This window comes from Pelmatolapia mariae, linkage group LG3_W (genome assembly GCF_036321145.2).
Source record: "Pelmatolapia mariae isolate MD_Pm_ZW linkage group LG3_W, Pm_UMD_F_2, whole genome shotgun sequence".
Classification (NCBI taxonomy): Eukaryota; Metazoa; Chordata; class Actinopteri; order Cichliformes; family Cichlidae; genus Pelmatolapia; species Pelmatolapia mariae.
The window spans coordinates 14,862,725-14,888,448 of NC_086229.1; the positions used below are offsets into that span (position 1 = coordinate 14,862,725).

At 40.8% G+C, this 25,724-nt stretch overlaps 1 protein-coding gene across 1 annotated transcript; it reads left to right on the forward strand.

Moving 5' to 3' along the window:
- The first annotated feature begins 1,324 nt into the window (after nucleotides 1–1,324).
- LOC134620764 (gastrula zinc finger protein XlCGF57.1-like) lies at nucleotides 1,325–8,571 on the forward strand. The gene is made up of 4 exons (XM_063467055.1): nucleotides 1,325–1,352; nucleotides 1,592–1,689; nucleotides 5,909–7,178; nucleotides 7,541–8,571. The coding sequence occupies exons 1-3, from the start codon at nucleotides 1,325–1,327 to the stop codon at nucleotides 7,175–7,177; spliced, it is 1,395 nt and encodes a 464-aa protein (XP_063323125.1). The 3' UTR covers nucleotide 7,178; nucleotides 7,541–8,571.
- Nucleotides 8,572–25,724: the final 17,153 nt, after the last annotated feature.

The following is a 25,724-nucleotide window of genomic DNA, read 5'->3' on the forward strand; positions in this document are numbered from 1 at the left end:
ATTTATTTTTGTTTTTTTTACTGAAATTCCATCAGGGTTTAATAAAGTTTCTCTGATTCTGATTACCAGAAACCAAAACCAAACACATAATAAAGCTCTAATGCAAGCGTCCTGCTGGTGGTGTCTGTTACACGATGAACCCAGAGCCAGCAGTGCACGGGCAGGAAATCATTCCTCACTTGGAAACTCCGACACCACTTCATAGAGACCCTTTGGTCCATCATCCCCCCACCTCCCCACTCCCACCAGCATAGAGCCATCACCACCATCAAAGACTTCACCCACAGAAGCCCCCTCCTCACTCCACAGCTATGAGGATTTCACACCACCTTCTCCCACTACAACCCTTCATATTCATGAAGCAGATGTGAGGACGCAGTTTGACCCTTTAGCCCTACTAAAGAACCCAGTCCGCCTGAGCTTATCTTTATATTTTTACATGTTGTAGTGCCATTTCTGGGAGTATTTTAAGTTGCTATACATCAATACAACCATTATATCCCAAATTTTAATCATATGTATGCATTAAGTCATCAGTAACTACATAAATTACAATAGTGGTATTTTTACACAAATTTCTAGTTAAAGTAATTTCAGAGGTTCATCCCTGAAAACTGTAAATGTAAAAAAGTTGCATAAAACAGTTTCCAAATTAATTTTGAGTCTTCATAGTTTTATTTTTGAGATACACCAATTTGTATATACTGCAGCCACCAACTTTGAAATTCTCATTTACATGACTTATTTAAACATTCTCCTCTTGAATGCAAAATTCTTAAAAACATCTTTTATCCTTTAAGAGTAAATAAATCTGAAAGCTGTTCCATCCTAAAAGAGTACAACAATGTGTAGTTTATGATGTTCTAAAGGTTTCAGCATCTTTTTGAATTTGTCACATGTGTGGAAAGGTATGAGTGAGCCTTTGTATCATACTGTGAGTGATGCTCGTCAGCACACAAACCCAGAGTTTCTCTACAGGAACACAGAGAGAGTTATTCCCTGTACTGTAAGGACACATTCAGCATTGTGCAGTAAATCCAGATCATCCCAGTTAAATGATTACATGGATGTGAGTGTGGTCGTCAGAGCAGCACTGATCAGTGTCAGGTTATAATGACCAAGGTGTACACAAACACTAAGTTTGAGTGTGTGCAGTGAGACTTCAGTCAAAGCATTTAACTGAGGTGTGAAAAATAAGCTGAACTCTACAGCTTGTTGTGGTCCCCTGTGGCTTGACAGCCTTCCAGCTGTTCTCCAGCATTTTCATTTACAGTCATAAAATATCTCCACATGTTGCTCCTCTTTCTCTCTCTCTGCAGTCCAAATGCGTCTTCTGAGCGCATCTGAGTCACGTGACGGCACAGGAACAAATCCCAGCAGGGCAGGAAGAAGGGGGCGGAGCAAAGTGCGTCTGCCGCATAAGAAGAGGTGTTCACACAGACAGAGCTGCTTTTTCATCCACAGCGAGTAAATAGTGAACCTCCAGGAGAGAAACAAACTAAAGTATCGATCATATACCACTACCAACGTTTGGATCGATATCTGCATCGATCTGCACACCCTTGTCTCCTGGATCGTAGCTGAGATCAGCGTGAACCACGTGGGTCTCTGCTCCCTGACCTGTTTCCTGTTTGGAAAGAGTTCCAGCTTCATCACGGAGTTTCTCTCGGTTTGTGGACTCATCTAAAGGTAAGCACCGAGCTAACTTCAACACTAGATTTACTAACCCTGCGCTAGTGATGGGCAGATGAAGCTTCATGAAGCACTGAAGCTTTTCATCCAATTGGTTCACACCAGCGCAAAGCTTCGTGAAGCTTCATTTGCTCTAGTAGGACATCTAGTGGACGTAAAAATATTAGTTGGCTTGAATTTGAAGCGTGTGGCATTTTGCACACAGCCTGTATATGTCAACAACAACAGGAGTGTGTAGAACATGTATATTGTAGTGATGGCAGTATATTGTGTATATTTATACTGGCAGTATGGAAAATGATTATTTGGAAATGCTTAAAATGGAAATGATCATTTACTGTGAGGTGAGGTGTGGTTGTGCTTTTGTAACGTTGAGGTATGGACAGTCCTTCCTGTTCACATTTTATTCTGTAAAAACTAAAGTTTCACTGCTTTTATGACCTTTTTAGTGGGGAGAACATAGCTAGAGTTTAATGATTTAACAGATCTTTTAAATCCTTTGTCCTCCACAATGCTAGATGGCTGGTGGTCCTCAATCACCAAGCTAACCAGGTCTTCATGTATTTGAGATTGTTCTCCTGAGGAAAGACAATAAAAACAAAACACAAATATAAATATCACACACGTAACTTATTACAGTTGTATAATATTGTTATATCATTTTGTAACATTACAGCATGCTATATTATCATGGCATTTGATGGCTCACCTGGTCTTGCTCCACAATCGGTGTTCCCCTTATTCTCATGCAAAGCTCTGCAGTGCCTGAGCATGGATGAGGTGTTGTTGTTATATCCCAGCTCCCTGGCACATAGCAAACACTTCACCTTGTACAAAAGTAAAGACAGCTTAACATAAATTGTATTGCACCATCAGTATTATGAAAATACATCTTCTGTAGAAATTTACATACCTTTTTGGGAGGAATAAGATCAAAATGTTCCCACACAGGGGAGGACATCCTCCTCTTCTTAGCTGGCTCCATTCTCTCCTGACTTTCTCCCCTCACTCTCCTAAACCTCCAAACTTTCTCCAAACTGTCCCCAAACTCTCACTAACCGCAACTCTCCATCAAACACCCAAATTTTGAATGAAGTCTGAGGGGTTTATATCGCCGTCACAGCTCGCGGCAAAGTTCGAACCGCTTCATGAACCAGTCACGTGGTACAGCCGGGCAGCGAGGCTTCGGACGTCATCATTTTCAGCTCCTCCCATAAATGAAGCAAGCCTCGATACGCGCTTCGCGGAAACGCCCCCTCTATTACTCGACACACGCTTCGAAGCCTCGATACAGAACGTCACATCACTACCCTGCGCACATTTGCAGAAATCCCTTGAAACCAACACCTACTAGAATTACTGACTTTTTTATTTTCTGGTGCAAGTCCCGAGGTGTTAATCACCCCTGCTGAGATTTGTACAGGTCATATGCTCGATTCACATCCTGCTTTTGTTGTGCAAACCACCCATTGTCTTTGAGGCCTGGCACATTTGCTTTTGCACACACATACAAACGCTGCAAATCTGTGTTTGTTTGACAGCGTAAGACAAAAGCAGCAAAAATAAAAGCTGTACCAAGAGTACAGTCTTAATGGCTCACTAACAATCTGGAGACAGTGGCGTGTCTAGAAAATTTTTGTTGGGGGGGCCAGGTAGGGGCACCGATTTGGAGAAGGGTGGCAGATGTAACTGGCAGATAATGTTAAAAACATTCTACCAACAGTTAACCATCATTCAATAACCCTGTAAACCTAATAACTGAATTTGCTTTTGACTCTTATTAGAATGAGGTTTTAACCACTACGGTGCAAAGTTTTTAGAAACTGCATTCATGAAGTACAAGAGATACAATCAGTGCTTCGTCAGTGTTTACTCAGCATTCAAGGACAGCAATATTTGCATAGTATTTTTACTGACATATAGTGCACATATGTTTTGGGCTAAAACATTTTTGAATATTAAAATACGAACATTTTTAACATACAATTGGCAAATTAGCCAATGCAAAACTTTATCTGCCTATTAAAAAAAGAAGATAATCTTCTCACAAACTGGTGTTTGATTTCGAAACAGGGAAAAAGTGGGGAAACAAATGAACAGACTAACATTTGAATGAAACCTGAAAGCAAGTAAATACTTTCTATGCTGCCTTATGGTAAACTTTGGTAATACTGATGTATTAAGAACAACACTGGCTGATGCTGAAATACAGTCAGCTGGCATGGTGACACTGCCAGTATTAACCTGCAGGGCTGGACTGGGACAAAAAAAATTGGGCATTTTGACTACAGACCAGCCCACCAGGTATTAAAGCCATAAAGCCTTTGAATGAAAACAAACGCTGTAGTGACAGTGATGTACACTGTCCTGTTGGTATATGTATGATTTCTATCAATTTTATGTCAGATAAAAACTTTGTTTGCAAGATTCAGATAATTATTTAATAAAAGCTAGATATTTTAAATGAGAATAAGTAAGAAAAGTATTTCTTTGTGTCCACCTTTCCTTGTTAATGCCCTACCTGGCCCCCTGGCATAACTTTGCTAGATCCGCCCCTGCACAGTTACCTGCTGTCAGCTACATAGAAAAGGATCCTGGTGTTATTTGACAGTTCATAACTTCCCTTCAACTCATCCATGTCACCTAAAAGGTAAACTTGTTTCTCCATCAGCAGTTCAGCTCTGATGATTCAGTAAGGACATCTCCTGGTTTCATCTTCATGTTTCCCTCTCACCACATATCCAAACTGATATCATGACCAGCAGCTTTTACAGCTGTGGCTCCAGCAAACATCAGCTGATACTAGAAATTAATATTAAATAAATTCTAACAACAGCTGATCAAGCTTAAACGTGCTGCTGTTGTTTAGCGCGACATCTGCTGGTTTCCTCTTTCAGGTGCAAATTGGGCGATAAACAAACACGAGAGAAAAGCTGATCAGCTGATCATTGATCAGTTTCATGATTGAAGTAGCAACAGGAAAGGGAGGGGAGAGAATGAGAGAAGAAGAGGCAGCTGTGCAGCAAAGACACAGAATAACTCCAGCTTTGTGTCTTTTTCATTCTAACTTAAGTACGGGATAAACTGCGTCTCTTCTCAGCTCAATACAAAACCTGTAATATTTTCTCTGAATGAGGGACCATTCCATTTTTTAAGGAGCCGTTGGCAACTCTACAAACTAACCTTATGAATAAAATAAAGTTCAACATCAGTTACATCATAGCACCCACCCAGCTGTATAGAAACTCCGTCATGCTAGCTAGTACGCAGTATGAGTTATTGTAACTGACTGTAAAAAGTCAGCACAACGAAAATAAACTCCACCTAAACTTGGTTTATATCTGACCCGGATAGACTGCAGCTCATAACTTCTTACCTGAAGTTCAGTTCACCTGACACTCGGACCGGCGGCCGCCTCGGGTCTCTCCTCCTCCTGCCTACCCTTCCCTCATCCACCTACTAGCCGCCGTGGAAGCTCCGCCATGCTCGATGGCCAGTCCAGCTATGTTAAACTGTTACTCTTTTGCCGAAAAACTGTTTTCTGTGATGCTGTCTTTCATGCTTGGCTCTCCTACCTTTCTTTTCTCTATGCTCACAGCGCAGAAGCCGATGCTGCATTCACTTACACTCGGATATCTGAGCTTCACTGTGAAAACATAATCGTAAATTTGAAATTTCATTGGATTTTATTGTTTTGGCTTCGGGGTGGCTGGACACGCCACAGTCTGGAGACATGAATATTGACACGTGTAGGGCTGGGCTATATCATACCGTTCACTGTAATACCGGTGTAATTTTTTAGGCAACGATAGGGAAATGAAATATTGCGATAGAATATGGGTAAAACGCGTATGCGCAGTGCATATGTTTACATAAGCATATGGCAGCGAGAAGAGAAAGTGGGTCGTTAGTAGCTCATGCTAGCGGGCCGTCGTTATTACCGTGTTTTTGGAAAAGCAGGCGTACAGGCACAGCCAAATGTCTCTAATCTTTGCCCTAGAAACAAGTCTAATATTTATCTGTGTCTGTAAGCGAGTTTGCATTGACACTCAAAAGACTGAATGCCAACTCTCATGACCACATTTGCAATGTGTGTATGAAAATAAGTATAAATACTTATTTAATAAAAGCTCACAAAATACCACTAATAAAAGGCCGGTTAGAATAATGTATTTCCCACAAATCACTGCCTCTGTTTGTATCTCTGTCACTGCAGGACCAACGTGGATCGAGAAGTCAGCGCTCTCAGGAGGCCGACAATTTTGTTGAAGAAACAAGTGGAAGAAAAAAATACAACCGTGACGAGTTTGGGAAAGATTTTACTGTGAAAGCTTCCCTAAAAATGCATCAGGTCATCCACACCGGAGAGAGAGCATTCAGCTGTGGAGACTGTGGAGAGTCTTTTACCAGGTCTGGACACTTAAAAACACACCAACTAATCCACACTGGAGAGAGACCGTTCAGCTGTGGAGAGTGTGGAAAGTCTTTTACGCAGTCTGGACACTTAAAAACACACCAACTGATCCACACTGGAGAGAGACCGTTCAGCTGTGGAGACTGTGGAAAGTCTTTTACCAGGTCTGGAAGCTTAAAAACACACCAACTAATCCACACTGGAGAGAGACCGTTCAGCTGTGGAGACTGTGGAAAGTCTTTTACGCAGTCTGGACACTTAAAAACACACCAACTGATCCACAGTGGAGAGAGACCGTTCAGCTGTGGAGACTGTGGAATGTCTTTTACGCAGTCTGGACACTTAAAAACACACCAACTGATCCACAGTGGAGAGAGACCGTTCAGCTGTGGAGACTGTGGAAAGTCTTTTACCGAGTCTGAAAGCTTAAAAACACACAAACTCATCCACAGTGGAGAGAGACCTTTGAGCTGTGACGAGTGTGGAAAGTCTTTTATCCACTCTGGAAGCTTAAAAAGACACCAACTCATCCACAGTGGAGAGAGACCATTCAGCTGTGATGAATGTGGAAAGTCTTTTACCAGGTCTGGAAGCTTAAAAACACACCAACTAATCCACACTGGAGAGAGACCGTTCAGCTGTGACGAGTGTGGAAAGTCATTTATGCGCATTTCACACTTAAAATCACATCAACTCATCCACAGTGGAGTTAAAGCGTACACCTGTGATCAGTGTGGCAGAGCTTTTACTCACAGTAACAACTTACAGAGTCATCTAGTTACCCACTCTGGAATTAAGGCGTACAGCTGTGACATTTGTGGAAAAACTTTCAGCCAGATAGGGAGCCGAAATACACACCTACGCATTCACACCAGACATGATGTGTACAGCTGTGATCAGTGTGGTAAACAGTTTACTACAAACACAGATTTACGACATCACATGTTTACCCACACTGAGGAACGACCTTATAAATGTGACCTGTGTGAGAAGACTTTTAAATCTCCACGTTACCTGAGACAACACCAACAGATCCACACGAGAAAGACTCTACAAGTGCAGTTACTGTGAGGTATGTATTTATATTTTTATCTTGTCAGCCCGACTGTTTGAAACAACTCTGCTCATCAAATTGTGTTAGCATGTTAGCAATTCTACTGCATGGAAAGGCAGCTGTGAATGATTATTCAGACTCTAATCACAGGTTTTTAGGGATAGTGTTTGAGAATTGTGTTATTGTTATTGTAGCATTAAACTAGTATTACGTTAATGTTTTTACTCTTATCGTTTTTATAGCACATTAAATTGAGCTGAGTGCGATAATGTAAACAGTAAAATGTAGTTGGACTTTGGCAGAGATGCTCTTTATTTCAGGTGACGTTCAGGATAAAAATGTTAAGGACTGACTTACACTTTCTTTGTGTTTTTGTTTAGAAGCAGAGCGACACAGATGGATCAAGTTCTCAACCCTGTCATCGCTGTGGGAAAGACTTTTGTTGTGACCTTTGTGGAAAAACTTTAAGTCATTGAAGGACTCTGAAAATACATCAACGTAGACACACTGGAGACAAAATGAACTACTGTAAAGAATGCGGGAGAGGCTTCACCACTTCAAAGGACTTCAAACAATATGAACTCCTTCACAGTGGCGTTAAAAAGCATGTCTGCGATCAGTGTGGGTCATCCTTCATCAGTGCACGTCAGCTTGAAAAGCATAAATGAGTCCACACATGAGAGAAACCATACAAGTGCAGACACTGTGACAAAACCTTTTAACAATCATGTGATCATACTAAGCATGAACGCAGACACATGAAAGAGAACTTCATCTGTGAAAGAGTTTGAGTAATCTCAGTTCATACTCCACTCAGAAACGATTCCATGTTACAAATAAACTGTTACGTCTTGATTCCTGCTTTTACGTTAATCTTGTAAACAGTACATTTGCATAACGACTGAAACCGACCCAATGAATGAACAATGGGCTGTGAGGTCAATTTCTTCATCATTAATATGCATCTTATGAGCATTGATCAACAACCACTCATCAATGGCCATGAGTACCATTCACAAAGTAAAACTTTGCATAATGATTATGAAGTTTACTGTTACCAATGTTCAAAAACATTTACTAAATTATCTTCTCTGTGCAAACATCAGCGTGATGCAGGACTGAAATCATTGCCATCTCTGGATCACAGTGAATCTGCAGAGACAGAAAGATCCTCTTCTGGTTTCAGGGTCAGACTTAAACCCTTGAGATCAGGCTCCACAGAGTTCAGGTGGAGTCTTCTGTAAAGATCTGATGAGGCAGCTATGAATGAAAATGTGCCTCTTGTTACATTTTAAGCTTTCTAAACTGTTCTACTGTAGTGTTTGTGTTGAGTGGTTCGCTTTGTTCCAGCAGTTTGATTAAGAAATCTGTTTCCTGTTATATTTTTATTGAATGCATTGATCCATGTGTTCTGCAGTTTTGTTTTAGTTTGTTTGTGTAATGAAATCCTGCAACAATTAAACCAAAATTTTATATGTTAAAGAAAGAAAATGTTTACTGACAAAGAGTTTGAGCCGTGATGTCATTTCCTGTATATCAGAGCAACACCTGAAGTGACCAGTGTTTAAATTCAGAGTCAAATGTTGTGTCAGCATGACCTTGTGAAAACTGCTTGGCGATGCTTCACTACGTTATCTGCTAACTGTTAGGGTGTAGAAGGACGAAACTCCCAGGGTGACCAGTGGCAGGAGCTTCCTGATGCAGAGAGTTGAGTGTGGGGGATATAAAAGAGAAGCTGAGGCATCCCAAGGTTAAAGCTGGCATAACTGAACTTTAATGTTTGATTTTTGGTTTTGGCTCTCCTGCGCGCAGTAATTAATAGCTTGAACACAGCAGAGCTTGATATAAAGACCTGGGTGACAACTAACTTTATGCTGCTGATTATACTTGGCCCTAAAATACCTAGAAATATGGTATCTAACCAGATACTTGCTCTGGATGGCATTACCTTGGCCTCCAGTAACACCTTGGAGTAATATTTGACCAGGACATTAAACAAATATTTAGGGCTGTGTGATGAACCAAGTTGAAAAAGCAGAAGGAGTCACAAGAATTATTAGAAAAACAGAGTTTTCATTCATTTAACCCAAATATTATATTTATAAAAGTAATTAATGTTAAGCTCATAAAAAATGTCAAAGAAACAAAACTGAACTCAGGCAAAGAACTGCAAACTTAACAAACCAAATGACTGCACAAAGAAATATAACTGACCTAAACAAACATAACTGACCTAAACATGAAATGGCACAGAAGGGTAAATATATTGTCTGATCAGACCACTATGACACACGAGGATTTTTTCCTTTCCAGTCACCTTTCTCACTTACTATGTGTTAACAGACCTCTCTGCATCGAATCATATCTGTTATTAATCTCTGTCTCTCTTCCACTGCATGTCTTTATCCTGTTTTCCTTCTCTCACCCCAACCGGTCACAGCAGATGGCCCCGCCCCTCCCTGAGCCTGGTTCTGCCGGAGGTTTCTTCCTGTTAAAAGGGAGTTTTTCCTTCGAACTGTCGCCAAAGTGCTTGCTCATAGGGGGTAATATGATTGTTGGGCTTTTCTCTGTATCTACTGTACAATATAAAGCACCTTGAGGCTACTTTTCTTGTGATTTGGCGCTAGATAGATACAATTGAATTGAATTGAATTGAATATGTTCTTTAGTATTTCTAAAGGGTTAAACTGCTTCCTCACATCTGCTTCATGAATATGAAGGGTTGTAGTGGGAGAAGGTGGTGTGAAATCCTCATAGGTGTGAAGTGAGGAGGTTGCTCCTGTGGGTGAAGTCTTTCATAGCATCTGTTGTGGTGGTAATGGGGAAGGTGGGGGGATGGGGTTGCTGTAGCTGTAGCTGGCTGTAGCTCAGGAGGTAGAGCAGGTCACCTACTGATCGGAAGGTTGGAGGTTCAATCCCAGGCTCCTCCAGTCTGCATGCCAAGTATCCTTGGGCAAGATACTAACCCCAAGTTGCTCTCCGATGCATCCAGCGGAGTATGAATGTGTGTGAGTGTAGTTAGAAAGCACTCAGTATAGAGGTATTGCTTGTGAGAATGGGTGTGACTGGGTGAATGTGGCGTGTTGTATAGAGCGCTTTGAGTACTCCGGGAGAGTAGAAAAGCGCTATATATGAATTAGTCCATTTATCATTACCATGAGTGACCAAAGTGTCTCTATTGTTGGGCAATTCTCTATTGAGTTGTGAAAGCTGCTTGATGTCTCATCAAACCGGCAGTAAAAGTCGTTGAGGGCGTTGGCCAACAGTGGAGTGGGGCTGTGTGCTTCCTGAAGTGAAAATCTGGCATTTAAAGATGAATGGGAAAGACTCGCTCACAGCTGACTAATGAACATTTGCATGCATGCTTAAGAACTGCATTGACCCCATTTCACCCAAGCTTTAAAATTCTGCCTGCAAATATCAGAGGTGTAGTCATCTGTGTCCATATTTTCTCCAGCATACGGGGGATTCCCATCATAATAAATCTTTTGGTAAGAGGTGATAAAGAACCTAATCAAAATTTTCCATCCAAATTCCCTCCATCTTTGTGAGGTAGTGCATTTCCATTGTTCTTTTCATATTTGAGTCCATTCATCCTGTGTTATGCACACTCCTCCCTCCTTCTCCCATAATATCTTATTTGTAAAAAATGTATACAAACAGGAAATGTGTTTTTTGTTGGCATCACCACTAGGGAAGCACCAATATCGATACTGGTATCTGGTATCGGCCTCGATACCACATTTTCTAAAGTTCTCGTTAAAAGTCCCCCGATACTGGGGACTGATACCACGGTCTGAGACCTGTCTATGTTTGAGCGGCATGTAAGGGGTTAATCACAGGCGCCGAGTGCCCGCCCCCAGGCCCCGGCTGCAGCTCGGAGCTGGGAGAAGGCCAGGCGAGACAAGTGAGCCGTGTGGAACTATTTCAAAGTGAACAGAGACGCGAAAACAAAGGCGGACTGCATATAGTGCTCAGCTCAGCAAACAGTTATCCTTTGTCCTCCCTGGTGAACATGATGTGAGGAATCTTAGTACTCTAAAGTGTTATCCCAGTTACATTTTAATCTTTTTGTTCACCGGGGAAATAGTAGTATTTGTTAGTAATCCTTGAATATAACAGAGATTTCTGCAACTTTATATTACAACTTATAGAGCAGCAAAATGTAATCTTATATTTAAAACACTGACAGGATGTTCAAGTCAGTGCAGTACTTCTTGTGTTTCATAACCACCAACCATCTACAACTACAGACATAAGTAATTAGAATTTAATTATCAAAAGACGAACAAATAAAAAAAAAAATTGAAGTTGGACCTGGGGCTTAGCTGCACTTCTATGTAATAGCAATTTCAGCCACAAGGTGGAGCAGTGAGTCAGAGTAACCTTTATCTAATCAAGGAAAGAGCGCATTCTTATTTACAGTGGCAGAAAAACAAAAGCACTATATAAATACACATTAGTTACTTACAGTGAGAAATTATTCACAAGAAATGACGGCTGCCACTTTCCCCAAATTCAGATCATGCAATCCTCAAAGAAGGTGCAACAAACCATAGAGCTGCATGTCAGACTTACCAGGCCTCGTTTAGCACATTAAATACTAAAGTTCTCTAGCATATCGAGACTATCTCTACACAGCATAATATAATCCATATGTACGAGGTACGACCCCCCCCTTGGTTGTGGCGTGTGGATATTTCTTTAAGACACTAGTAAGTATGTGTGATATCCTGACATTATGAATTGTAAATGTAGCTAATTTTGTAATATTTTTTAATTTTTCTTCCTTCATTTAATATTTCTGTCATGTTGTTTTTGTTGTTGTATTTAGTTTTTTATCTGTGTGTACTTTTTTAGTCTGGATGAAAAAGTTGGATATAGCTAGCTGAGAGAGAGAGAGACTGAGAGACAGCTTCGTCCATCGGGCTGTCAGGATGCTGACCATCTCTGAATCGAGAAGGGGGGCCCAAGGGTACATCTTTTGCCATCCTACAATGCTGTGATTGTAACCATTCCCCACTTTCTGTGAATGGTACTCATGGCCATTCATCAGTAGACTTTGATTAGTTGTCATTGATCAATGGTCATAAGAATTTGCATACTAACAATCATGGAACTAACCCCCCAGCACATTGTTCATTCAGTGGGCTGGTTTCCTTCACTATGTAAATGTACTGTTTATAAGATTGGGGAAACCTGCAGTCAGCTGAGACTGAAGAAGTCACTTGGATGAGTGACGAAACGTTTCTCCAACTGAAAATGTCCAGATGAACAGAATCAACCTTTTGGGATTTCCTTTTGGATTTTCCCTTTTGGGATTCCATTAATGTGGGGGGGCTGGTTGACCTCTGTTGACCTCTAGAAATTTTTGTTAATATCTTTAAAATTATAGCGACACAAACAAAAAATTTTGCAGCACAAACCAGCACAAACGTTTGATACCACTTTTGTTGGATTTGAAGAAGGTGTGTGTGTGTGTGTGTGGGGGGGGGGGGGGGGGCAACTTCACTCACATCCTGTAGCAGCAGAAAAGGCTAACATTGTTATTTTTTATTTATTTATTTATTTATTTTATTGCCACTGTACATATTTATTTACATTGCCACTCTGTACATTTCAGACATATCAGGCAGGGATTTACATTAAAGGCATAGTTTCATCCAACAATATTCATTTTATCACAAAAATATGGAATGGAAATTACTGTTTGCATTGTTAAACAAAGCTTTATATCCTAGAAAGAAACACCCTGCAAAAATAAAAAATAACAAACACAACCTGGCTAGAAAAACACATGCACTAAATACATGCTTTTTTTTCCCTCCTTCCCTTTCTTTCCTCTCCCCCTCCTTTTTGCATAAAATATAATTACCATAATATAAACGATCATATATCTATGTCTGTACATATACATTTAGATGCCCAAATAAGTATATACAAAGGAGGGGAGAGAAGAAGAAAAAAAAAAGTACCGGTTTGGTACTGGTACCCAATAATACCTAAATGATACCCATAATATGAAAATGAAGTTTTCTCTAAATATCTTTTTAGCTGTGGTTAGCTGGATGTCAGTCGGCCCTACGTTGTAGTGAGATAAGTTTGTGGGTGTTTTGTGCAGCTTCGGCTGTCTTTTTAGCTGCTCGCTGGTTAGCTAGCGTGAGCTATAAGCTAACAGCTAGCCTGGTTAATGACGCTAGAGTTCCACGCACATGCAAACAGCTCGTCTCTACTGCTTTAACTGTTAAAACAGAACACAATACTGCGACTGACAGGGTTTATTATGTGAAACAGCAGCTTGTTTAGTTTAAACAGTCTGCATTAAGCTGGGCAAACACTGCGAGTTTTTTCAGTCACGTTATTCCGCTCCTGCTCAAACTGTACAATTAAATCGCAGGGGTTAGAAGTTCATAGGTCATGATGCAGGGTCTCACACTATACGGCCTGATGCTCTGATGGGACCTGAGTACTCAAACTGTGCGTCCATAACATGAAGTTTATCATACAAAATCGGTCACTCGCTCTCCCTCTCTGTCTTTCACTCACTCAGACACACATCAATCTGCTAAATTACTAATGAAAAACATTGACCAGGCAGCTGTGATTGAGCAGCAATGTCCATCCAACTCTTGGTTGTTGTAGTCGTGGATTTCAAACTGGTTTGATTATCATGCGACCATACGATTGATGATTGGGAGCTGGTCGTGAGGTGTTAGCTGCTTTTTGTTATGCCGGGCTCACACTGTGCGATTTTTGGCCCATTTTGAGCCGATTTTTGAGTCGTGCGACCGTTTTGGCGATCGGCCCGATTTTGGCCTTCATCGTACATCATGTAGTGTACGTGGGGTAACGAGAAGCGATTAACACCTCACGACCAGCTCCCGATCATCAATCGCTTGGTCGTGAGGATTTCAAACCTGTTTGAAATCCTTACGACCGTCGTGAGGGTGTCACCGCAGCTTCTCACACTGCGCACGCGCAAACACAAATGTCAGCGAAAAAGACGGCGCAGCAAGGCAGTGCAGCGTGTGATCTGGACACAAGCGATGGAGGCACAACTTGTAGAACTATGGCAAGCTCACCCGAGCCTTTTCGATGTGGCCTCACAAAATTATCACGACCACAACAACCGTGAAAAGAGTTAGATTTACATTGCTGCTCAATCACAGCTGCCTGATCAATGTTTTTCATTAGCAAATTAGCAAAGTTGATGGTGGTGGTGTGCGTGTCTGTGTGAGTGAAAGACAGAGAGGGAGAGCGAGCGACAGATTTTCTGTTATAACCTTCATTTTATGGACGCACAGTGTGAGCACTCAGGTCGCATCAGAGCATCGGGTCGTATAGTGTGAGACCCTGCATCGTGACCTATGAACTTCTAACCCCTGCGAGTCAATCGTACAGTTTGAGCAGGAGCTGAATCGCGCAACTGCAAAAATCGCACAGTGTGAGCCCGGCATTACCCCATGTATACTACACGATGCACATGATTAAGGCAAAACACGGCCGATCCCCAAAACTGTTGCGCGACTGAAAAATCGTTTCAAAATGGGCCAAAAATCGCACAGTGTATGGGCAGCTTTTGGAGGCTAGCTCCAAACAAACATCTGCAGCTTGGCAGTGTATACAGCACTATGATGACCAGACCTAATTCTTTTGAAAACCTTACATCTTTCCACAGGTCTCCACTTCATCAGACATCACCTAGACACAGAGCTGGATGAGGCCAGCACAAACAGCAGCCTAACCGACGAAGATGATGGATTCATGGGGTCAGGAAAGCCAGAAGCAGAGGAACTGGAGAGGTACCTTTCGTGTCCATTCACTGGAGGTGTGGATCTATTGCATGGCTTTCCTCACATGAAGAAACTGTCGATCAAAGTCAATACAGCTCTTCCTGCATCTGCAGCCTGTGAGAGACTTTTTAGTCATGCAGGACTCCTGTTCACTGCCAAACGGTCACAGCTTCACAGCAAGAACCTTGAGAGCCAACTGCTGTCTGATTTGATGTTACAATTAAAAATGTTTGTGTTTTTATCTGAAGAGTTTATAAATATCTGGTTTCCACTGTATATTTGATGAATGTCAGCACAAAGAGGGAGAGAGAGGAACAAGAGCAGGTGAGACAGACATGTTAGTCAAATGGCTGTTTACCAAAAGTATCACCGTATCATAGGAACTCATGTATCTCGTACCTAGTGTTTCTTTTTAGGTTTGTTATTTTTCAAATTCTATATTTATTAAGTTATGCAGGCTTGTTTGCACAACAAGGCTAAATAATTATATAAACTTTTCTGAATCTAAATAGTGTACTTTGGTAGAATTAAAAAATAAGTGTAGTGCAGGTCTATGATGGTTTTTAGTGCTACTATCATCTAGTTCTGGTTCTAGTTCTGTCTTGGTTAAATCCTAAGTAGTCCTGATTTTGAACTGTTGTAGTCCTGTTTTAATTCCAGATCAGTTCTGGGTCTGGTTGAATTAGGGTTTAGTCCCTGTGTCTTGATACAGCCCTGATTTTGTTCTGCCTTGCTGCTTAATTTAAAAACTAGTTTAAGGTGTCCTGCATATGTGATATATATTTTTCCCTATATGAAGTCATTCTTTTTTTGAACAAAACTGAAAACAGAGGCAATTGATCTTTCAGCTGACGCTGAACCACCATTTCACTGAAGAAACAATTTATGGTAAAGTGAGCCGTACACATATGTACATCCACGTAGTGGAAATTTGTATTTTTCTTTTATAATTAGTTTTACTCTGATTTCAGTGTTTATTTGTGAGTGTAGTTTTTACATTTTTACATATTACATTGTGTTAATCCACTGTCTATACTTCAGGGTATTTTAGTATACAAAATAAGTTTTGTTAGAATGCCTATTCTTATGGAATTTTAGCACAGATGTGTTTGTTTTTTTTGTTTGTTTTTTTTTTGTTTTTGTTTTATTCCTGCTGTCCGCCTTGGGAATAAACTTTTCCTGATTGTACCTGTTGCATCTCTGTGTCATTTTTTTCTGATTTACTTAATCCCTCCTTGTATTTAAAAGAACCACCCCTAGTATGACATTCTGGCGCATCAGCTGCAGTCTGTTATGTTGAAGTTGCCTCGTTCTAATGTTTTCTCTGAGGCTGCTGTAAATGTGAATATATTCACTGTGGGTTTTGCTTGAAAAAGCTTTATGTTGTGAAAAACTGAAATCTTGAAATTAGAATTATTGTGCCTTATTTTGTGGATCTTTTTACATATATTCCTTTTGAAAATACAAAAATTTGTGTAATTATTTATTTTTGATTGTCTGATAGCATTTATTTATAAAATAAATCGGACATTTCGAACAGTTACTCGCTAAATACTCTTACTTGAGTAGCCTTTTCACCAAGTACTTTTTTACTCTTACTCGAGTAACTTTTTTGACGACTACTTTTTACTTTTACTTGAGTAATAATATTTTAAAGTAATGATACTCTTACTTGAGTACAATTTTTGGATACTCGACCCACCTCTGGCCTCTGTCCCAGTCCCAGTCTTGCTAACTGGTTAGCAACATCCCCCAAGAACCTGAAGAGTAGAGTCCTGGCCCCTAGCCCTGCCAGTGTAGCAGAAATGATGACGATGATGATAGCAGCAGCAGCCGTTCTTCTCTGCGTGAGTAGCTTAATGTTGTTCGTGTGTAATTTACGTTGAGTAGGCTAACCACGCTATTACATTAATGCATGTAAGGTGAACTAGCAAACACTGTCGTAGTTACATGCAGCTGTCTTCTTGTTTGATGGCAGATACTCCCTTCACCCTGGCCAAAAAGCCTAAAATGACCAAAGAAAAAGTGGAAAACAGTTAAACGAGAGGTTTTTGGACAAAGTTTGTGTTTTTTCCATTGTTTAAGCACTGCTTCCAGCCAAGAGTGATACCATATATGCCCTATAGCTGCAGAAAAGGCTAACATTGTTATCTGTTTACAAAAAAACAGCTACAAATGAGAGGTTTTTGGACAAAGTTTGTGTTCCCCATTCTTTAAGCACCGGTTCGAGCACCGTTTAAGCACCGGCACCGTTTCAAAAGTACCGGTTTGGTACTGGTATGGGATAAAACCTAAACGATACCCATCCCTAGGGAAGAGCTCAGTGAGGCAATTGAAAAAGACTTCTGGTCTGCCTCAAAGCAATTCTGGCAAACAGTCAAGTGACTCAGAAGGGCAAATAAGTGCTCTACTCACACAGTATATACTGAGTAGCGATGTGCAAAGCAGCCAGTATTTGTATCTGTTGAGGGGGGAAAACGTGTGTGTGTTCCTTCTTTTTCCCTTCAGGCTTAGAGGGAACATGTTCTGAACATGTTCCCCCTAAGCCTGAAGGGAAAAAGAAGGAACACACACATGTAAAGGAAGCACTCAGAACATGTGGTTATCCTAATTGGGCATTTATAAAGTCAGCAAAGATGCACAGAAAAGAAGATCCGACACCAGCGAGGGAGGATAACAAAGACAGACGCAACAACATTGTCATCCCCTATGTAGCCGGTGTATCAGAGAAACTCAGGAGAGTTTTCTCCAAACACGACATCCCAGTGTACTTCAGACCCAGCAACACACTCAGACAGAAACTGGTTCACCCTAAAGACAAAACTCCAAAACACAGACTTAACAACGTGGTGTATGCTGTACAGTGCAGCGAGGAATGCCCAGACCTCTACATTGGAGAGACCAAACAGCCACTTCACAAGCGCATGGCACAACATAGAAGAGCCACCTCCACAGGACAAGACTCAGCAGTTCATCTGCATCTTAAGGATAAAGGTCACTCTTTTGAGGATGCCAATGTTCACATTTTGGACAGAGAGGACAGATGGTTTGAAAGAGGAGTGAAAGAGGCCATCTATGTCCACTGTGAGCGACCATCTTTGAACAGAGGCGGTGGTTTACGACACCAACTGTCTGCCATCTATAATCCAGTTTTGAGTTCCCTCCCCAGACGCCTTAATGCCCACTCACATCCTGGGCCATCTGACCTCAGGAATTCACATGACAAGGTGGGGCCAGGTTTCACAATGAGCTCACCCGAAACCCTGGCTGATTAGGTCCCACACCCGCTTTCACACCTTGGCTCATGTGATTAGAGGATCACCAGGGGGTCCTTTGTCCCTCTTTGGGGGGAAACTCCCACTTGGTTTAAATCTGGGACTCTCGGCCATTTGACCTTAGAACTGAAGAAGCTTCTCGGATGAGAGGTGAAACGTCTTCAAGCAACTTAAAGAAGTCCAGACGCTTTTCTTTGCAAACTCCTTTGATTACGATGACCTGGATGACTGAGAACCTTCACAGACACGTTCCACAGCCTTGGTGCCACAGACTGAAAGGCTCTGTCACACTTAGTCTTTAGTCGTGTGCAGGGAACAACTAACACATCATGAGTCCGTGAACGGAGACAACGAGCAGCATATATTTTGTAAGAAGTTGAGATAAATAATCTAGGACGTGATCATTTAGTGTCTGTGTGTTAAAACAAGAATTTTGAAACAAATCCTGAAATTTATTGGGAGCCAATATAAAGAAGATTAAATAGCAGTAATGTGAGCTCGCTTGTTAGAACATGTTAGTCGTCTGGCTGCAGCATTTTGTATAACTTGGATGTGAGAACGACATGATGTGTCCAGGCTGGTAAACAGGACATTACAATAATCTAAACACGATGACACAAATGTATGAACAGTTTTTTCCTGAAATGTTCCTGAAATGAAAGAAACAGGAACGAGACAGATTTTATATGTGAGTTGAAGCCCAGAGAAGAATCAAATATTCCTCCAAGATTTTGAATGTTGGACTTAAAGTTGAACAAAAAGAAGCAAGAACCAATTTATATTTGTAGTTCATGAGGAGCTGTGATCACGGTCTCAGTCTTGTTGGTGTTTAAGACAAAGTATTTGCTACAGAGTGAATCAGTCCCCTGATTTAAGCAGTGGACTAGGGTGGATAGTTTATTGAGCTGATGAGGCTGAATGTCATTGGCATAGAAATGATAAGAAATGTTATTAAAAGACTGAATAATGCCATCTAAAGGAAGCATGTAAAAAGAAAATAAAAATGGACCCAAACTAAACCCTGTGGAACCCTGCAGGTTAGGGAGGCAATGTTAGAGGTGAACTTGTCCTATGAAATTAGTAAAAGCCATTAAAACACAGAGCCAGATACACCAGCCAAAACCTGAAGTATATTAAGTAGGATTTTATGGTCAATATTACAGGAAATGATTACAGAACAAAAATCCCTGCATTAGAAACCATTAAAAGATCATTACAGACCTTCAAGACTCAATAGACTCAATAGATGCTGCTTTTGAAAGCCAGAGTGCAACGGGTCAAAAATCTGTCATTTGCATAGTAAAGAGCTGAACTCATTTTCTAACATTATTTCTAATAATTTTCTAACAAATGGCAATTTTGAAACAGGCTGATATTCACCAGCAGAGCTGGCATCAAGATTCCAGTGTTTCAATAGAGGAGTGAACTCAGTGAACTCGTAAGCTGGAGAGGAAATGGCGTGTCACAAATTTAGAGGATCATCATTTAGCCTGGAGAAATAGTTTGCTGCTTTATAAGAAAGCCCTCCGCAAAGCCAGAACATCTTACTATTCGTCACTGATTGAAGAAAATAAGAACAACCCCAGGTTTCTCTTCAGCACTGTAGCCAGGCTGACAAAAAGTCAGAGCTCTACTGAGCCAACCATCCCTTTAACGTTAACTAGTAATGACTTCATGAACTTCTTCACAAATAAAATTTTTATCATTAGAGAAAAAATTACCAATAATCATCCCACAGATGTACAGCTGCAGTACACAGTGTGTGTATGAGGCATGTTGTATGTTTTGAAGAAAGTCTTTCAGACTTGAAGTCTGCTGACTGTAAAATAAATAGCATGTCAGGGGTAATACAGAAACCCTTAATCACTGATCACACCCAAATTTCAACATATTAACCTCTAACCCCTGTTTAGTCTATTTATATATAGGTTATATATATAGTCTATAACTCTTAATCAATTTAACTCTTAATTAATTTAAGGTTTTTTTGTTATTGTTAAATACTGAGTGACAAAAAAAGTCTTAAATCTAACTTTCATGAAGTTGTAGGAACCCTGCTTCCATCCTCAAACACCGGGAGAATCCCAAGACGAGAACTGCTGGTGACCAAAAGGATCACGAAGGCTCATCTCACATTTGCCAAAATGATCTCAATGATCCCCAAGTCTTCTGGGAAAATAATCTGTGCACTGGCGAGACAAAAGGCTCATCTTTCTGGAAAGTCTTAGTCCCCTTACATCTGCACTGAAAATAACAGCACTTCATAAAAAGAACATCATGCCAACAGTCAAACATGGCGGTTGTAGTGTGATGGTCTGGGCTGCTTTGCTGCTTCTGGACAATTTGTCTCACTTGATGAACATGAATTCTGCTCCCTATCTGAAAATCCTGAAGGAGAATATGAAGCTATCAGTTCATGCCCTTTAGCTCACTCAGATTATGCAACAGGGTAATGATGCAGAAAGCCCACCTCTGAAAAACAAAACGAACATTTTGCAATGGTGTCGTCTTAGCACAGACTTTAGTCTGAGCCCGACCTTAAACTGCTGGATTAAAACATTAAAACATATTGTTGAAATATAAGTAAATATAAAAACATGTTTAAAATGTTCATGCTTGTACTTTCATCATGTTATTCAGAAATGTTAACCTGTTGTAACTGTGAAGCTCATCAACTTCACACTTGGCAGAATATCACCCTAACAGTACTCTGAAAGACCAGGTAACAGAGAACAGAGGAAGATGAGACAGGAGGAGGAATCGACACTCTGGGAGCCAAACAAATGAGAATACATGAAAATCTGTACAGAAACAATGAGACTTTAATGTGATAAAGGTTTCTGTGGCTTCTTGTTGAACATGTGTTTCAAAGGCAGTGTGCAGCTAAGACTCATTGAACAAAAATAGAGAAAAGGCTAAATAAAAACCAAAGATTCAGAAAACAACAACATAATGCCTTTGTCCTTTGTCCTGTCCCAGCAGAGTGCAGCCTGCTAGCTGCACGCTATCTTCGGGTAGTCCTGGGTGAAGGTTAAACAAGGGGACATTAAAGTTCCTTCTATCTTATCATAAAGAGGAAATTAATATAATAAAACCAAAGTTCAATATCTAGACAATGGCACCCGAGAAACTGTTACTTTTAACATCACTGTGTTCGATCTGATTATGTCTCCCTTTCTCCAGACGTAACATGTGTCTCTCCCAATGTTTCCCTGTGTGGGGGTTTTCAGAGTCAGACTGATATCAGCACGATCCTATTGGAAAACTATCAGTCACACCAAAAGTGCCCGTGTCGCAAAGTCGACTTAAGGAGCGGCTGACGGAAGCAGATTCAGCCAAATGGAGAAGGAGAGCCCTGGGCGGATGGTGGCATGTCAACAACGTAGCTGAAGATTTGGAGAACATGTCCTCAAAGCCTCAGCAGCTTCATCCCAAGAGGCCTGAACCTAAAAAAGAAAGGAAGAAACAGTCTAAACAGAGCAAATCTCCCAGACTCGCTCTTCCCAAAAATGGCAACACGGCAGTTTCATTAAAACCTCTAGGAGGAGCTCCAGTGCCTCCTTTGACAGCAAAGTCACTGATCACTCTAAGACTGTCAAACGCTCTCTGGCGGCGTTTAAAGACATTTTTGCTTCAGTCATAGAGTCTTCGACTGCGGACAGACGTCAGACTAACAGATGTAATGTCAGATCACGTCCGTCTGAGGAAATCTGTGTAGCAGGCAGTAACACTCATGCAGCTGACAACAGCCCAGACAACCAGGAGACCACACAAGACAGCAGGTATCAGCTACATAACATGCAAGGAAAAGCCTGAATTACTCTGAACCTCTGCCTTTGTTAGATTTTCAGTATATTTCTGACTGTCGTTCATCTTTTATCAGCAGGTCACAAGCCCCCTGAGTTTGATGGGTGAGTCTGACAGATTAAATTAATTCATGATGAGAGCCAGGACTGCCAAAATGAAATAATGTATATCATTAAATAAATGTGTCAATAATTAATTAAAATGTGTCATAACTATTTATTTAATTAATTAATTCCAATTTTAATTAATTATTTAATGGTGTATTTAATTCATTCATTATGGCAGTCCTGGCGTTCCATACAAGAGACTCACCTGACATGAAATAGTGTTGAAAACTATATGTGAGACCCCCAAAAACCACAAGAACAAGAAGAACTATGACAGCTGTGGCCCAAAGTGGAAGTTTTTCTGTGGAGAAACAAAAAATAAATGCATAAATAAATTATGACCTTTGAATTGTGAAGTTAATCTGAGCCACTGTCCACCAGCTCTGACCTCTGACCTAGTGCAGCACTACTTTCTGTCTCAGGATGTCTTTGTCCCTGTAGATGGTGCAGATGTATCCTCCTGTGTCTCTCTGTGGGCTGTTTCAGGGTCAGACTGAAGTTTTCAGCAGGTCTTCATTCATCTCTGTTCGGTCTCTGTAAAACTTGTCCTGTTTCATAAGTTTGCCACCTTTGTTTGAATACTCCTGAACTATCAAGAGTTCATGGTCAGAGCGAGTCCACTCCACTCTGGTGTTCTCAGGCAGGTCAGGTGTTGTTTTGCAGGGCAGGGTGACAGACTCTGAGCCTTCCTCCACCTTCACCTCCACGTGATGATCTGAAAGGACAAGAAACCACAATATCAAATATTGGACCAATAGCAGTCACACTCATGGCAAATGACAAGTTTCTGCATTTCTGACCTCTGACTTCACTAATGTGGCTCACTACTCTTTGCTTTGAGTGGTAACTAAACTGAAATTTATGAACTGCTGCTACAGCTACAGACAATTGAGGGATCATAATGAATGTTTCAGTGTTTTAAAAGAAATCTTGAGTTTTTCATCATGGACAATATTCTGAATAGTTCTTGTTGCTTTTGGGACTATTTGAGCTTCATCTACTGTACTGACTTTTACTCTTTCATGGAGCAGGTTTGACCTTTGACCTGCAGCTGGATGTCACCCAGTCTCTGTTCTTCTCCTCCAGCACTGATGGAGCAGGTGTAAATACCGCTGTCAGTCAGTTTGGGTTTCCTCAGAGTGAGGCTGAAGTCTTTTGTGTTTAATGCATAACGACTCATTGATGTGCGCCCACTGTAGCGCTGGTTTTGCCCTTTAAGATCGTCTCCTCCTTTTCCTTGTAGGTGGACAGATTTGGGATTGAGGTCACTGCGAGTCCACATCACTGTGGGATTGTCCTCAGGTATCGAACCTTTGTAAACATAGTGCAAGAGGACAGAAGTCTCCCCCTCATATACCTCCACCACCACAGCCAGAGCATGCTGGGAAACTGTGAAGACACAACAACAGAAATCAAAGGAATGTTTGGGTTTGATTTAGTGTTGAAATAATAGATTACAAGTAACATTATCTTTAGGGAACATTTTACAAAGAAATGACAACATTTTAATCTTTACATATTTAAATAGAGTGAAAAGGCTGCTGTGTCTGAAGGAGCTCTCGATGTATCAAGAACAGTTTAATGCTCCTCAGCACAGATTATCCAAGTGTCCTTTTCTGTCCTGAATGGATGAACACATTCTCCCAAAACACTCCTAAGGAAACATTTGGGTTAGGTCCCAGCTGCAAAAATGGACCACTAGGAGCAGAAATAGCTTTAAATGATCAACTAAAAACGTTCCAACATGCAGAGATGTAGTCAGTGTTGGGAGTAATGGAATACATGTACTGACATATTTAAAATACACAATATGAGAAACTCTATTCCGTTACAGTTAACGTTTACATAGGTGGTAATCAGAATACAGTTACTTTGTTGAAATAAATGCACGGCGGTCTTTTCCTGTTTTATATATTATAGGCTACTTAGGTTATCCCCACTCTATGCCTTCTCCAGTGTTGGTGATTAAACAAGTTCGGGCGCAGGTTTAGCTCAGTTGGATGAGCATGTACACATATATCACATGTTGCATGCATATCGCTGTTTCCAGCATGACTCATGGCCCACTTTATTTATTTTTGGTTTTTTTACTGAAATTCCATCAGGGTTTAATAAAGTTTCTCTGATTCTGATTACCAGAAACCAAAACCAAACACATAATAAAAGGCTCTAATGCAAGCGTCCTGCTGGTGGTGTCAGTTACACAATGAACCCAGAGCCAGCAGTGCACGGGCAGGAAATCATTCCTCACTTGGAAACTCCGACACCACTTCATAGAGACCCTTTGGTCCATCATCCCCCCACCTCCCCACTCCCACCAGCATAGAGCCATCACCACCATCAAAGACTTCACCCACAGGAGCCCCCTCCTCACTCCACAGCTATGAGGATTTCACACCACCTTCTCCCACTACAACCCTTCATATTCATGAAGCAGATGTGAGGACGCAGTTTGACCCTTTAGACCTACTAAAGAACCCAGTCCGCCTGAGCTTATCTTTATATTTTTACATGTTGTAGTGCCATTTCTGGGAGTATTTTAAGTTGCTATACATCAATACAACCATTATGTCCCAAATTTTAATCATATGTATGCATTAAGTCATCAGTAACTACATAAATTACAATAGTGGTATTTTTACACAAATTTCTAGTTAAAGTAATTTCAGAGGTTCATCCCTGAAAATTGTAAATGTAAAAAAGTTGCATAAAACAGTTTCCAAATTAATTTTGAGTGTCTTCATAGTTTTATTTTTGAGATACACCAATTTGTATATACTGCAGCCACCAACTTTGAAATTCTCATTTACATGACTTATTTAAACATTCTCCTCTTGAATGCAAAATTCTTAAAAACATCTTTTATCCTTTAAGAGTAAATAAATCTGAGAGCTGTTCCGTCCTAAAAGAGTACAACAATGTGTAGTTTATGATGTTCTAAAGGTTTCAGCATCTTTTTGAATTTGTCACATGTGTGGAAAGGTATGAGTGAGCCTTTGTATCATACTGTGAGTGATGCTCGTCAGCACACAAACCCAGAGTTTCTCTACAGGAACACAGAGAGAGTTATTCCCTGTACTGTAAGGACACATTCAGCATTGTGCAGTAAATCCAGATCATCCCAGTTAAATGATTACATGGATGTGAGTGTGGTCGTCAGAGCAGCACTGATCAGTGTCAGGTTATAATGACCAAGGTGTACACAAACACTAAGTTTGAGTGTGTGCAGTGAGACTTCAGTCAAAGCATTTAACTGAGGTGTGAAAAATAAGCTGAACTCTACAGCTTGTTGTGGTCCCCTGTGGCTTGACAGCCTTCCAGCTGTTCTCCAGCATTTTCATTTACAGTCATAAAATATCTCCACATGTTACTCCTCTTTCTCTCTCTCTGCAGTCCAAATGCGTCTTCTGAGCGCATCTGAGTCACGTGACGGCACAGGAACAAATCCCAGCAGGGCAGGAAGAAGGGGGCGGAGCAAAGTGCGTCTGCCGCATAAGAAGAGGTGTTCACACAGACAGAGCTGCTTTTTCATCCACAGCGAGTAAATAGTGAAACTCCAGGAGAGAAACAAACTAAAGTATC